Here is a 12,186-nt window from a genome sequence, read left to right as displayed (position 1 = left end):
GAGACGAAGCGTTTGCACTTGATTTGAGCTCGATTGGACAAGAAATGGCTGAGTTACGGGTGTTTAAAGATTGGCTGGCGCTGAAGCTGAACTTTGACGATTGGTTGCGAAGGTGTTTGAACGAATAAAAAAAATCTAAAAATAGCTGAATACTCGTCATTGGATTGGCTACAATGCTGCGAATTTTGAGTCTATTCTGGTGATTTTTACGAAAATTACATTTCTGAGACTAAGTTGTCTCTATCTTTCGGGAACGGAGGAAGTAAGACATTATCAATTCGGGCGAGTTCTCTCGCAAAACGGCTTCAAAGAAATCGAACAAAAAAAATCGGCAACTCAATCAGCAACTCGCTCCGCTCGGACAATCCATGCACTATGTTATTGGCCTTGACAATGATCCGCTTTCGACGACGCACCTCGCGGAGAAGTCGCGCGTAGGAATCGGTGAACCCTGAGTACAAAGCTGCGAACGGATCATACGATTGGTACTTCTGAAATGTTGCACATAAGGTCCATCGTTCGGAGTATGTCTTCCGATCAAGCTGAATCATGTCGCTGTTGTTGTCCTTCAGTGTACAAACGAGACCAACGCCAGGATCGACCAATCGTTGAATCAAGTGGAGCACTCGACGGCAGATCTGTCGCACCTCGTCTTCTCGTTTGCAAAGCGCATGGCGGGATGTGCTCGACGTTGGAGGGAGTGCCGAAAACGTCGCCAAGAACAACTGAATGCGCCTACACAGTGGCGAGTCACTTGTCGTGCGTTGGCGCGTCCAGTGGACTGTGCAGTCATAGAAACGATCGACGAGCATGAGCGATCGTACCGCCGCCAGGTCGTCGTAAATGAGTTGATCGCGATGCGCTTCGACATGGGCAAACTCGCGAAAGAGGCTGTCGGTCAATGTCTCGAGCAACTTGGCCGCAACAATGACGTGCGGTGAGTTGAGGCGATACAGGCTATCGACCTCGAGCTTGGCAGCCGAGCGGGCTCGGATCAAGTCCTGGAACCTGTTGTGTGCCAAAGCCGGGAAGGAAGGCGTACGAGGTACCTCGTGGGCCTCGAGAGCCTTCGCCTTGGCTTCCAACGATTGCATAGCTCGTGACAGCGCCGTATCCTGAGCCGGATTAAAGTCAGTGGATGGCGGGTAGGGTGTGGCAGCCGTACCAGAATTTCTGCACGGACATGGGAGGTCGAGTTGGTTGAACTCGCCGCGGTGACTGCATCTGGTGCCGTGGAAGTGGCGTGGAGAGTAAGGAGGGCCACGCGGTGGGCGTCAAGACGGTATGCTAAAGGCGGACGTGGCCGAAGTAACGAGACAAGGCTTGTCCTTCGCCGATGCGTCTGTCGTCACCACGCATACGGGATCTTTGCGAACGGCGCCCGACACCCACGGTGAGACCTTGTTGTCCGGATAAACTCGTCTGGCGTCATATTTATCCGGACATTTGTGCATTTTCCCACCATGTTCGTGCGCCGAGCGAGTAGCGCGGTGGGATTGCTTAGCCGACGGGCGTATGCTTCCAGCACGTCGGAAGGAGTGCCTTCGCCGCCAACCAAGCTGAATCTCGGAGACTTCAACGTGTTGATCGCCGTACGAGACTAGAGTCGATGGAATTCCATGCATTGACCATGGATGAATGTCCTCACAGGAACTGCGAGCAGTAGTTCAGCATCCGTTGCACGTCGCGTCAAGTCGAAAGAAGACCGGTGTCAAGGAAATGCCAGACACTCAGTTCCTCAAGGCCATTGGACGTGATGACTTGGTCCATGCCATTCGAAAGAAGCATGGCGGGTTTGTCGGAGTTGCCCAGCGTCTTGGATGGCACATCGAGACGACCAACGCCCGCGAGTCACACATTAAGCTGGTAACGCGGGAAAAGCGGCGAGCGGAACGGCTCAAAGAGATCAAGAAGCACAGAGTGTTTTAGCCGTGACATATCCATGACGAGTTAGCATGCACCAACAATTGTTTGGTCGACTTCCCTACGACGTAGAAGTCTAACAAGACAATACGCTGTTGCAAACTTGATTTACGAATCGTCTTCATGCGAAAGCCTCGGTCCAACGCATGGCTTTCATCTGCCATGGCACCTGCCTGGAACGTTGGTGGGGGTGAATACTGTCGTTGTTCGACCAAATGCTTCCACATCAGCTAAACCTGCCCTTCAAGCTACATTCTCTGTCAAGGCAGCACGTACCCTCCACAACGTGTCATTGACGTATCGCGATGCAGGTCAAACTGGCGGGGTTGCTGCGGCCAGCAACGTATATGCCCCCAAGCTCTTGTAGAGGCTTCGTTGGGTGACATCCCTGCAAGATGTCACAGAACTGATTTGGGCACGCATCCCTTCCAAATTGGGCAACACCCAGCGCGCATCATCACGTCACCGACGCTGTGGCCCGGTTGCACGCCACGATGTGCATCGACCGCGGCCGAGGCCGCCGCTGATATTCGCCGACATTCCGCCAAATACCGTCCGGATAATTAGATTCAGCAGTGCATTAAAATAAATACTTGCGAATTCAACTAGAGTTACATGGATTGGTGGCACATTTTATTCCCAAAATGTTTGCGAAACACTCATCCGGATAATCGGATTCGCCGCGACCGCAACAAGAACAAGAGATGCAATCGCCGGGCACGCTGCCGTCCGTGGAAGCGCTGATGGCCGAGGATGACCCCACACAGCTGATGGATGGCAATGAAGATGCTGTGGATGCGAATGGTGAAGCAGATACCGCATGGGTCGGTCCAGTGAACGAGCTGGATTCCGAGTTCTCGTCGCTGATCCTCGATTCGGCCGTGCCTGCGTCGTCGGCAGAGTCCCCGTCCTCGATTGGAATCTCGCCAATGACTCTTCACTGGCTGCAGCATACTCTGAATGCGCCGTCTGCATCAGGAACGTTTGGTGCGCTCACCGAGCATGAAGTCTCACTCTTGTCACCATGTTCGTCCTTCACATCGTCGAGTTTGAATTGACATGACGTGTAGATGTGCCTTCATCCACGTCCATATCCAATGCAAGCAACATCAAGGACGTATTCCGGGGCGAAGCAATTGACTGGAAATCCTTCAACGAGAACAACTACGACGACAATGACGCAACCAGCAACGGCCAGGGACAGTGGAAGGACATACCGCAAATTCGGCCGCAGTTGGCCACGGTCGTCCCTGCGCCTACCGACTCGGCAGCACCACAAGTGTCAGAAGGAGGATCGCTTCAGAAGCTGCTAACTACAACAGTGTACAATGTGTGGCCACTGAGCAGCCTCCACTCCAGCACTTCTTCCATGCCAGTCCCGCCGTTCTCCGCCTTCGATTCCAACAAGAGAAAGGCGATCATATCGCCCGAGTTCGTGCAGTACGAGAGCGCTCCAACTGCCGCTGCGCCGAGCCAAGCTCCTGTCGCGACAAGGCGTCCGTCAAAGAAAGCGCCAGTTGGGACTGCGTCTGTCATCGATTCCAAAGGCAGCGGCGTTCCTGCCCCCATTTTGGTGCCAAGTTCCATCGGTGCCCCACCTACTGAAACGTTATCGTAGGAATCCAACGAATCCAAAGGAGGAATCCGATGTAAATGCACGGGAAAATGCCGCAATGCCCGCTGTGCGTGCGTCAAAGCTGGCCACCTCTGCGGTGTCGACTGCAAGTGTACGCACTGTGCCAATCCATTTGTCCCGATGCACACCGTACGCATCGACTGGATTCGTTTGAGCATGAATGACTCGACGATGTCGAATTGTAGCTCGGCATCGACATCTCCAAGATCATGACGGACAAGTGCCTCATGCAAAACTTCAGCCGGATCAAAGACATGGAGGAGGTGCTGCGGTCCAAGGTCGACTTGGAATGCCCTTGTGGGGCGCCAACAGTACGCCGTGCTGCTCCCCACATCTGCCCATGGTAACTTGGCGAGCGTTGTCCAGGTGCAAGTCCAAGTGGTCACGACCCTCCTGCACCCAGTGCAGGCCACCCCCGACACGTTTGTGTTTCCAATCTCGTGCACAAAATGCCCCAATGTGTTTTACTACTCGTGGTGTACGGGAAAGCTGTGGTGGAGCAAGCAGCCGCGCAAGCACTGCGACATCTGCAAGCGGTGCGGAAGCCATCGAAATCAACATTGCTACGGTACAAAGACGGCCTGCACGACGTGCCGTTGATGGGCGGATGCGATAGACTGCGGCCACTGCTACTTTGCCGGCGTCGCCAACAGCTTTGCCTGTCCGTGTAAAATGGGCGGAGGCGTTGCACCGGTACGCGCGCGCCGTGGTTTCCTTGAATTCGTCGGCGTGCAGTTTCCAGTGGATGCCGTGCATGCCCGCGGAGTGTGTGTCAAGGCATAAAGTTGCTCTGATGTAGGCCACCGCGACAGAGGGGTCAACGGACGGGCCATCGGCCGTTCGGCAGAAATCCCACGAGCAACTCGAGCAACACGCTGCGTCGAGCCCGCTCTTCCACGAAGACGTCAAAGAGAAGGGGGAGCAATGTCCAGTGCAATAATCCGCCGACGAGTTCCATGAGCTTCAGAAACACTGCCACCACAACGCTCCTCCAACCACCACCACGACACTCCACACGGCAAGACGTGGGCCATCGGCTGCGTTGAGGAGGCTGGGTGTGCACACTGGCAGCGCATCCAATCGATCGGCAGTAAATGCGTTGTCCCGAAACGGAGATCCTGGAAAAGGAGCTCGGTAGTATTGCAGAACGCCAGCCTAGGTGAATGGCCACGCACGTCCTAAGTAGTCGAGACAATGGTCAAGGGGAAGGCTCTACCTTGTTTGCAAACGTGCTGATCTCGGCAGAGTACCCGTTGACGTACTGGGGATCGCCGCACCGCCACAGGTCTTTGTGTTGCTAACGAACGACGATGACGTTGCTGGCGAACGAGAGCGACACACACCATGCACGCTTTGAAGAAGTTTTCGCACACGCTGCGACACAGGATCAAGCTGCGGCCAGCGTCGTCACATCGGGGAAAGTTGAGCCAGCACATGTAGTTCCGGAATGCATCTTGGCAATCCTTGTTCTCGGTGTACCGCGGCACGATCTCGCCGAGGGCACCCCACTCGTCGACCCCTGCCAACTTTGTGAGTCGACGCAGCGACGACCCATAATGCACCTTGTTTCAGCATCTCCAAGTCGGCTTCGTAGATCTGCCGTTGTGCAATCATCTTCTTGAACATTTGCGCGAGAAACAGGTCCTTGGACTTGACGCTGTGATTGTACCACAATGTCTGAGCACGTGGGACGCACGTCGTGTAGGGCAGGAGCGGTCCGCAGAATGGCATGTACTGCAGAAAGTCCGCTTGCTCCTTGCATTCCCCCGTGTCAGACCCGAAGATGCGGCACGACCATGCGACCTGACGTCCCGACATCACCCACAGCTGCAGCAGCAGCAGAAGTCGCGTCGCCGTCATCGCGCATCCGTTCATCGTCGAAGATCTCGACAAACCGGTGAGATTCATTGATGAGTACGATGAAAATTCGCTTAACTTTTCATGAATATCCACCAATATTACAAGGGAAATTGACGAATACTTGCTAAAAAGACTTTGGCATACTGGCGAAAACGGAAGAATGGTTCATTGAAGCATTTGGATTGGCTATAAATCCACCAATCCATACGACGAACAGGTCCATTTTCCATTGCAAGTTCGATCAAGATGAATCACAACGACATGGCGGCGTGGACGGCGCAGTTAGCGGCTGCACGAGAAGCACTCAGCGCGAGAGGACTCACGCATGCTGCTGCATTTGCATGTGAGCTGTATGCATCTTTGCCCTTATCCTTGCGGGAGAAGCCAGTGCCACCCCCGGTTTGATGAGAACTCTGCAATGATTCAAACTCCTGCCCTGTCCGGTAGGTTGGCCCCTCATCGCCGTCGGATGGATTGGTCTTGCTCGCCAGGTCATACATGGATCTGCAAGAATATTCCCGTGCAAGCCACGTGCTCGGTCAAAAACCTGTGTCGACCCTGACCGATGTGGAATTCTTCGTTCTCCACTACGCGAGATACCTCGTAGGCCGAATCTATCATCGATCCTGCATTCGTGACGGATGTGGGTCGCTGACAACGTCTAGGCTGGTGAACGGCGAAAGGAGCAACTGAGCTTGGAAATGAAGATACACTCGGGTATCTGTGCCCATCTTCGTCCGTCGTTCTCCGACACAAGTGTCCTGCAGGGTCAACTCCAAAACCAGCGATGAACCCACACTTGCAGGATCTTCTTCGAGACTTGGCAGACGCAGATGCAAGCCCAACGAAGAACCTTGATGCGTTTGGGTTGTATCTGTACGCTGTCGTGTTGAAACAAGCGGGATTTGATCGCACGTAAGTGGCCACGCATGCCGTTAGTCTTTTCGTTTGCATGACTGGTTCAAGTGTGAATGGATCAACTTTGCATTTGATCGAAGTTAAAACGCCAAGACTCGGATGGCCATGACGTCCTTCTTACGCATCCAACCTCGCCTTCCTCCTTTATTCACTGATCACGCTGACCTGATTCGGGCAGAGCGGTCAAGTCGCTGTACGTTCAACTGCTGCATCGATCAGTGGCGTTGTTTCCGTGGAATTGGTCAGCGTGGATGGAGCTCGCGACCGCCAACGACGGGCTGAGTGTGGTACGTCCTGCAAGATGTTCTAGGCGAGGACAAGCCGCGTCATGTCTATAGGACGTAAAATCGTGTCCGTGGATGCCGAACCTGTTTCAAGCCCATGTGCTGTTGTTGCAATGCCATATTCCCCAGGCCATCGAGGTGTTGTAAGCCATCGCTGCTTGATCGCTTTATTGACTACCCAAGTTGATAATCGCCATCGTGCTGGGTGGTAGATCTTGGAGCGCCTCAAACTCACGTTCCCGACCAACTCGTACTTGCACTCTCAGCTGGCGCGGGCGCACTACGAGTTGCGAGGTCGGCGTCCACCAGTCGTCACTGCATGAAACGTGCACGGTTAGATTTCGACGCGGCGCACACTCTGTTTCGCCAACTCGCGGCGGCCGACCCGTACCGAATGGAAGGGATGGACTTGTACTCGGACGTGCTGTACGTGAAAGAGGACAAGACAGCGCTCAGTGAACTGGCCCACCTCGTCCAGCAAATCGACAAGTACAGGCCCGAAACGAACTGCGTCATCGGCAACTACTACGCTCTCAAGGGTCAACACGAGCGCGCGATCGGGTACTTCAACCGCGCGATCACGCTCGACAGCGACTGCGTGGCAGCATGGACTTTGATCGGGTGAGGCATTATCTGTGTGGTTGCGAGGGGGAATATGCCGCGACAAAGGGACATGTGATTGCACGGACGCGGCGGCGCACTCGACTCGAGCGTGGGTATGCAGGGCAGTGCCCATGCGTTGTTGCTGCCGTGGATGGACGGAGAAGGCTGCGGTGTCGCCATGAATGCTGCTCGTGTGATTCAGGAAGCTCGTCCTTGATGTGGTCATTTCTTCTTGATGTTGCTATCGCATGGCACTTTGTTCATGGTGGTGTTTTGCATGTGGAAGCGTAGACATGAGTATATTCAGATGAAAAACACAAATGCGGCCATCGAGGTGTACCGCCGGGCGCTCGACCTCGCCCCAAACGACTACCGTGCCTGGTACCCCCTCGTCGTTCTCGACGCGCGCGACTCATGCGCTGTAGGTACGGCCTCGGGCAAGCCTACGAACTGCTCGACCTGTTTCACTACAGCGTGTATTACTACCAAAAGGCGTCGGCCATCCGCCCGTACGACGCGCGGATGTGGGTAGCGCTGGGTGGCGCATTTGAGAAGGTCGGTCAGGTTGCCCAAGCCAAATCGTGCTACTTGCGCGCCGTGACGAATAAAGACGCCGAGGGAATTGCAGTAATTCGCCTTGCCAAGCTGTACGAGCAAGTGGAAAAGGACCTGGACAAAGCGGCCGAGTACTATCGCATGCACTGGCGGGACCGCGCGGTTGTCCATGGCGTACGAGCCATGCGGCGACCCGTCGACGTGACTGGAATGTTGTCGTAGGGCAATTCTACCGATGCAGTTGCAGCGATGTTGTTCCTGGCAAACTATTCCATGCAGCGCGGCAACATCCCGGAAGCCATGGAGTGGTGCAACAAACTGTTGGAGCGCGATGGACCGGTTCGTCTACCACCCGTCACCACCGCCGGCCTCACGACGTGGGTAGGAAAAGGAAGAAGCGAAATCGATGCTGCAGGCGATGCGACGGATGGAATTCTTGGCGCCGTCCGAGTCGCCGTAGTTCGTCCAACGCGCTCTTGTTTCGTGGAGCGCTGTGGCCCAAGCGACGGACCTTGTAGCACTCAGAAATGTGTTGCCAACGACGCGCTCCCTCGACGCGGACAACGACAAAGGAAGGAGGTGTTAGCAATGTTAAAATAGGGCGTGGCAGCTATCATGCATGCGAGCAAAGATGATGTTAGAACCCCAAGAGGTTGTCTGGGGAAGCAGTGGGTTGCGACGCTTCCGCGGGCGACGACAAGGGACCTCCGAGCTGCTTTTTGATCGAGACAGAAGTACCTCCAACTGAAACGGCGGTCGAGTTGATGGACAAGTTGGCTCGCTGGGCTTCTTGCGTCTGGCGCTTCCCTCCTCGCAACCGATCCGCTAGCGCAGAGTTCTTGGGAGTGCTCGACGCAGTAGTGATGTTGCCCGTGGACGGCGAAGCGTCGCCAAAGATCGAGAGGTTGGCGGCGGCACTTGAGAGTCCACCACTTGTGGCTTGACTGCCAACAGACGTAGGAGTTGACGCAGGAGTGGCCCCACCGCTAAAGGGGTCAAAGACGCCGCCGGCAGGTGGTGGAGCCTTTGTGTCGAGGTTGAGGTGGCCACTGTTTGTGCGGGACGACGGTTTGGGTGCTCCGCCCGTGAAGCAACTGAACGGATCGGCGCCACCGCTGGCGCCAAGTGGGTCTGGCTTCTTCTGCAAGAGATTCTTGATGCTGTCGTACATGATCGGCGGGGGCGCTTGTTGCCCGCATTGACCGAACATTCCCCCACCCTGCATTGGCGATGGAACCGGTGCTTGTGGCATGCCAAAGTTCATGCCACCGCCCATTCCAAGCCCTCCCAAGTTCATTTGCTGCGGCGACGGCACAGGCATTCCATACGCTGGTGGTGGTGTGGGCTGACCAAACGGTTGCTGCGATGGTTGTTGCTGGATTGAATACGGATACGCTGGTGTCTTGGAGGCCGAGGGCTTGCCACCTAGAGGATCGAGGTTCGCAAAGGCGTCCATGGCTACGTCGAGGGCTTGTCTAGTGGAGAGGGAAAGGATTACTGACAGGCGCATGCCGCCATGGCCGCGATCTCTCGCCAACCGCAAATTCCGCCATGTCGGGTAATTCTATTTATAGAAAACGTCCTCAGAACACGATGCGGAAAATAGTGTGTGGTTCTTCTTACACTATTTCCCGTTGCTCACGACTTGGTACGATGGAGCACGACGGCCGGAACGCGCGAGTCGTCGTCAGCTGACCCACCATTGCGTTGGTCTGCTTCCATCCCGGTGGACATCGAGTTTGGCGCTGTATTGGTGACGAGCAATGATGGCACCCGTGAAGTCTGGTACCGTCGTTGTGTCAGGTCTAGGTGGCAAGGATAAGCAGCAAGGGTTCCACCCACTCATCGCGCACAACACCACACCGCGGAGGCGTCCACGACGAAGGTTGCACCAGAGATGGAGCATGAAGAAGACAGATCTTTTCATGTATCGATTAGATTAAGAGAGTTTCAGAGTGTTGAAGCGGTCGATGGAGACCGGCCATGGTGCACGCTTGGGCTTGCACCCTAGTCCCAGCACTTGATCAAGCCATCCCACCCACACGTAACGACTCGCGACGGCTCGATCGGATGCCATGCGACGCCCATGGTCGGTCCGTTGTGCGCTATAGACTGCAGTCAGGTCCATCGGCAACACCACCATTCGCACCTTTCATCTTCTTGTACATCTTGGTCGTCTTCCAGTCCCAGAACGCGACGTGGCCTTCACCGTCGCCGCTCACGACGTACTGTCCGTTCGGAGAAAAGTTCACTTGGCACGCGTACCTGCCGACACCATCATGTCCATCCACGATCGCACGACGGGACGTACCCCGAGCACGAGTGGCCACGAAACACTTTTTTGCGCTGGAGTTTAAACTTGTCTCGCGCCGTGTACACGTCGATTTGGTTGGAAAGACACTGGCCGGCAAAATACGAGCCGCTCGGGTGCAGCGTCGTCGACGGCATCGAGTGCATCCCTGGCTCGGACACGTACTTGATCGGCACGGGGATTCCCCACTCCCAGATCAAAATCTTCTTGTCGTCTGATGTCGACACAAATCTAAACATGCCTCACATCCATGAGCCGCCATCGCGCGGCGCATCCAACCTTCGGTTATCGTCCACGAACGTGACGGCGTTGACTGTTTGCAAGTGGTGGTTGTACTCTTGCACGATTTCTACAAGAGTGCTGTGGTGATCACCGAGACGATGCAGCGACGGCATCGTACCTCCGCTCCGCACGTCGAACTGGACGATCATGTGGTTTGAATCCCCAATCACAAACTGATCGCTCTCGTCTGGGTGAAACTAGTCATCACAGCCACGTTCAGCGATCTCAACGAAATCTCGATTCGAATCGCCAGGAACAGGCGCATGCCAGCAAGTGGCTGACACCATCGGCACGCATCCAAACACGTCCCATGCCGAGACCACGTACCTTGATGCAGTACGGCACGCGTCGGTTGGTAAACGTGTGCTTGACTTGGCCGGTCTCGGTGTCCCACAGCCGCAGGTACCGATCGAAACTCGCGGTCAGGAACGTTTTGCCGTCAGGGGCAAAGTTGATGGCGCGCACGGCGTCCTTATGGCCTTGGTAGATGCGCTTGCACTTGTGCTCATTGTTCATATCCCAGATGCGCACCGTGCCATCCAAGCTCCCACTGAGACACAAGTGGCCGTACTTGGGAATGAGCTCGATCGCTTGCACACCCTTTGTGTGGCCCTCGAACTGGAACAACGGCTTCTTCGGCAAGTACACCTTGTGTTCGCCGGGTTTGAGGTCCCGAGGGTACTGATCGACCCACGAACGGCCTTGGTAGTCAAACTCTTCCTCGTCCAGGTAAGCCGTCCTACCGCAATCACAACTTGAGAGATGCGATCGAAGCCACAAACACATACTTGGGCTCCATCGCTGTGGCACCAGCAGCAAGGCGGGGCGGTAACAAGTGCGCCACCTTGCGTTCGATCATGCGGTCGAAGTCCATGTCAGCCTCTTCTTCGCGGTTCCTCGACGCCTTCTTCGCTTCGTTCTCGGCCAGGAGCTCCTGCATTATCAACACGCACGTCATGTGAGAAGCGTCGATGGAAGTGTACCTTTTGTGCTTCCGTCATCGTGCCTCGCTCCTTGTCCGAAGGGACCCAGAACATGTTCTCCTTCGAGAAAGGCGCCCAAATACCATGCTCGGCTTCGGACCCGACGTCCTTCTGGTACGTTGCACAAGCCTTCGTCTTGGGCCGCTTCGGTTGCGGCGGACCAGCATGGCGAAATTGCTGCTGGTTGTATTCTTCGTCAAAGCAAAAGTCTTCCATCTCAGTGCGTTCAACTACGCCAGTGACAATCTCACGACCAGCTCCCACTTGGACTGGCGCGTGGCGCTGAAATGGATTCTGAGGTCCCAACACTCGCGCCGACGTCGCGGCAATGGGCTGGTTCAACGTCAGCACCTTTGCGTTAGCTGCCAAAAGCTCGGTCTTCCTCAAAGGCACGAGTACATCTGGCGTCGAGTTCACTACCGCCAGGGTCGTCACCTTGGTCGTCGACGATGCTTCGTCGTCGCTCGATGCATAGGCCGCCAGCAGATCCATCTTGGCCACGGGAACCAGGGGACCAAACTGACCGACCCATCCGGATATGGATTTTCATATCCGGATATATAGCCCCGGATAAAAGTTCGAGTATCCGGCATCCACAGAAAATGCAACTCGACGAACTTGATTGGTGGAAATGTAGAAAGCATGAATATCATTTGGAGTCGACGGGTTTTGTGAAAATGGCTACATTTATGTGAATAGAGACCGATTGTAGCCTTTATATGTGAATTTCTCCATGCAACTCCCTACCTGGCCACGACAGTTCTACTGGCGGCACTCCATTAGTATTGCCCCCGCAAATAATTTTAAATGTTTTAAATGCATGTGTGGAGT

General features: G+C 55.1%; 7 protein-coding genes across 23 annotated transcripts; 3 read left to right on the top strand and 4 right to left on the bottom strand.

The window, feature by feature from the left end:
- Positions 1 to 186: 186 nt before the first annotated feature.
- On the bottom strand, positions 187 to 1,372 carry H310_14721 (hypothetical protein). Of its 4 annotated transcripts, none has more exons than XM_008882641.1 (4): positions 1,166 to 1,372; positions 1,050 to 1,115; positions 417 to 1,001; positions 187 to 373 (listed from the first exon to the last, which is right to left on the bottom strand). In XM_008882641.1, the coding sequence occupies exons 2-4, from the start codon at positions 1,092 to 1,094 to the stop codon at positions 341 to 343; spliced, it is 663 nt and encodes a 220-aa protein (XP_008880863.1). In that variant the 5' UTR covers positions 1,095 to 1,115; positions 1,166 to 1,372; the 3' UTR covers positions 187 to 340. The 4 variants fall into 4 exon arrangements, with proteins under 4 accessions (XP_008880863.1, XP_008880864.1, XP_008880862.1 ...); XM_008882642.1 differs by having other exon boundaries at positions 187 to 566; positions 648 to 1,001; XM_008882640.1 differs by having other exon boundaries at positions 187 to 1,001.
- An 83-nt stretch (positions 1,373 to 1,455) lies between these two features.
- Positions 1,456 to 2,130, top strand: H310_14720 (hypothetical protein). Its single transcript, XM_008882638.1, has 2 exons — positions 1,456 to 1,592; positions 1,651 to 2,130. Exons 1-2 carry the CDS (start codon positions 1,464 to 1,466, stop codon positions 1,927 to 1,929), a joined length of 408 nt encoding a protein of 135 aa, XP_008880860.1. The 5' UTR covers positions 1,456 to 1,463; the 3' UTR covers positions 1,930 to 2,130.
- A 471-nt stretch (positions 2,131 to 2,601) lies between these two features.
- On the top strand, positions 2,602 to 5,459 carry H310_14718 (hypothetical protein). Its single transcript, XM_008882636.1, has 7 exons — positions 2,602 to 2,949; positions 2,994 to 3,496; positions 3,542 to 3,688; positions 3,745 to 3,870; positions 3,926 to 4,127; positions 4,176 to 4,252; positions 4,359 to 5,459. The coding sequence occupies exons 1-7, from the start codon at positions 2,628 to 2,630 to the stop codon at positions 4,497 to 4,499; spliced, it is 1,518 nt and encodes a 505-aa protein (XP_008880858.1). The 5' UTR covers positions 2,602 to 2,627; the 3' UTR covers positions 4,500 to 5,459.
- On the bottom strand, positions 4,394 to 5,458 carry H310_14719 (hypothetical protein). Its single transcript, XM_008882637.1, has 4 exons — positions 5,122 to 5,458; positions 4,903 to 5,078; positions 4,776 to 4,856; positions 4,394 to 4,714 (listed from the first exon to the last, which is right to left on the bottom strand). Exons 1-4 carry the CDS (start codon positions 5,432 to 5,434, stop codon positions 4,523 to 4,525), a joined length of 762 nt encoding a protein of 253 aa, XP_008880859.1. The 5' UTR covers positions 5,435 to 5,458; the 3' UTR covers positions 4,394 to 4,522.
- A 195-nt stretch (positions 5,460 to 5,654) lies between the features above and the next one.
- H310_14716 (hypothetical protein) lies at positions 5,655 to 9,337 on the top strand. Of its 12 annotated transcripts, none has more exons than XM_008882623.1 (12): positions 5,655 to 5,818; positions 5,867 to 6,022; positions 6,085 to 6,136; positions 6,187 to 6,334; positions 6,516 to 6,624; positions 6,676 to 6,759; positions 6,834 to 6,915; positions 6,960 to 7,242; positions 7,516 to 7,605; positions 7,650 to 7,953; positions 8,002 to 8,118; positions 8,165 to 9,337. In XM_008882623.1, exons 1-12 carry the CDS (start codon positions 5,666 to 5,668, stop codon positions 8,237 to 8,239), a joined length of 1,653 nt encoding a protein of 550 aa, XP_008880845.1. In that variant the 5' UTR covers positions 5,655 to 5,665; the 3' UTR covers positions 8,240 to 9,337. The 12 variants fall into 12 exon arrangements, with proteins under 12 accessions (XP_008880845.1, XP_008880854.1, XP_008880850.1 ...); XM_008882625.1 differs by having other exon boundaries at positions 5,673 to 5,762; positions 8,165 to 8,428; XM_008882632.1 differs by having other exon boundaries at positions 6,085 to 6,334; positions 8,165 to 8,428.
- Positions 8,417 to 9,263, bottom strand: H310_14717 (hypothetical protein; the record flags this gene model as incomplete). Its single annotated transcript, XM_008882635.1, has 1 exon — positions 8,417 to 9,263. Exon 1 carries the CDS (start codon positions 9,233 to 9,235, stop codon positions 8,417 to 8,419), a length of 819 nt encoding a protein of 272 aa, XP_008880857.1. The 5' UTR covers positions 9,236 to 9,263.
- Positions 9,338 to 9,417: 80 nt separating the features above from the next.
- Positions 9,418 to 11,879, bottom strand: H310_14715 (hypothetical protein). Of its 3 annotated transcripts, XM_008882621.1 has the most exons (8): positions 11,356 to 11,879; positions 11,161 to 11,306; positions 10,700 to 11,111; positions 10,491 to 10,569; positions 10,370 to 10,439; positions 10,091 to 10,321; positions 9,929 to 10,044; positions 9,418 to 9,884 (listed from the first exon to the last, which is right to left on the bottom strand). In XM_008882621.1, the coding sequence occupies exons 1-8, from the start codon at positions 11,845 to 11,847 to the stop codon at positions 9,787 to 9,789; spliced, it is 1,644 nt and encodes a 547-aa protein (XP_008880843.1). In that variant the 5' UTR covers positions 11,848 to 11,879; the 3' UTR covers positions 9,418 to 9,786. The 3 variants fall into 3 exon arrangements, with proteins under 3 accessions (XP_008880843.1, XP_008880842.1, XP_008880844.1); XM_008882620.1 differs by having other exon boundaries at positions 10,370 to 10,569; XM_008882622.1 differs by having other exon boundaries at positions 9,418 to 10,044.
- Between the last annotated feature and the right edge of the window lie 307 nt (positions 11,880 to 12,186).

The sequence above is a fragment of the Aphanomyces invadans genome, assembly GCF_000520115.1.
Source record: "Aphanomyces invadans strain NJM9701 unplaced genomic scaffold supercont1.82, whole genome shotgun sequence".
NCBI lineage: Eukaryota > Oomycota > Saprolegniomycetes > Saprolegniales > Verrucalvaceae > Aphanomyces > Aphanomyces invadans.
This window is presented reverse-complemented; position numbering and strand designations above follow the sequence as displayed.

Excerpts from the sequence above, each read along its gene's own strand:
- H310_14721 (XM_008882639.1), bottom strand. The coding sequence starts at position 1,094 with ATGCAATCGTTGGAAGCCAAGGCGAAGGCTCTCGAGGCCCACGAGGTA.
- H310_14715 (XM_008882620.1), bottom strand. The coding sequence starts at position 11,847 with ATGGATCTGCTGGCGGCCTATGCATCGAGCGACGACGAAGCATCGTCG. Across the intron at positions 11,307-11,355 it reads CGATGACGGAAGCACAAAAG|GAGCTCCTGGCCGAGAACGA; the intron begins GTACACTTCCAT and ends TTGATAATGCAG. Across the intron at positions 11,112-11,160 it reads GCCACAGCGATGGAGCCCAA|GACGGCTTACCTGGACGAGG; the intron begins GTATGTGTTTGT and ends TGATTGCGGTAG.
- H310_14716 (XM_008882623.1), top strand. The coding sequence starts at position 5,666 with ATGAATCACAACGACATGGCGGCGTGGACGGCGCAGTTAGCGGCTGCA. Across the intron at positions 6,023-6,084 it reads TCCACTACGCGAGATACCTC|GCTGGTGAACGGCGAAAGGA; the intron begins GTAGGCCGAATC and ends GACAACGTCTAG. Across the intron at positions 7,606-7,649 it reads CCAAACGACTACCGTGCCTG|GTACGGCCTCGGGCAAGCCT; the intron begins GTACCCCCTCGT and ends CATGCGCTGTAG.
- H310_14720 (XM_008882638.1), top strand. The coding sequence starts at position 1,464 with ATGTTCGTGCGCCGAGCGAGTAGCGCGGTGGGATTGCTTAGCCGACGG. Across the intron at positions 1,593-1,650 it reads ACTTCAACGTGTTGATCGCC|GAACTGCGAGCAGTAGTTCA; the intron begins GTACGAGACTAG and ends ATGTCCTCACAG.
- H310_14719 (XM_008882637.1), bottom strand. The coding sequence starts at position 5,434 with ATGAACGGATGCGCGATGACGGCGACGCGACTTCTGCTGCTGCTGCAG. Across the intron at positions 5,079-5,121 it reads CTTGGAGATGCTGAAACAAG|GGGTCGACGAGTGGGGTGCC; the intron begins GTGCATTATGGG and ends CAAAGTTGGCAG. Across the intron at positions 4,857-4,902 it reads ACTTCTTCAAAGCGTGCATG|CAACACAAAGACCTGTGGCG; the intron begins GTGTGTGTCGCT and ends GTCGTTCGTTAG.
- H310_14718 (XM_008882636.1), top strand. The coding sequence starts at position 2,628 with ATGCAATCGCCGGGCACGCTGCCGTCCGTGGAAGCGCTGATGGCCGAG. Across the intron at positions 2,950-2,993 it reads AGTCTCACTCTTGTCACCAT|ATGTGCCTTCATCCACGTCC; the intron begins GTTCGTCCTTCA and ends CATGACGTGTAG. Across the intron at positions 3,497-3,541 it reads GCGTTCCTGCCCCCATTTTG|GAATCCAACGAATCCAAAGG; the intron begins GTGCCAAGTTCC and ends ACGTTATCGTAG.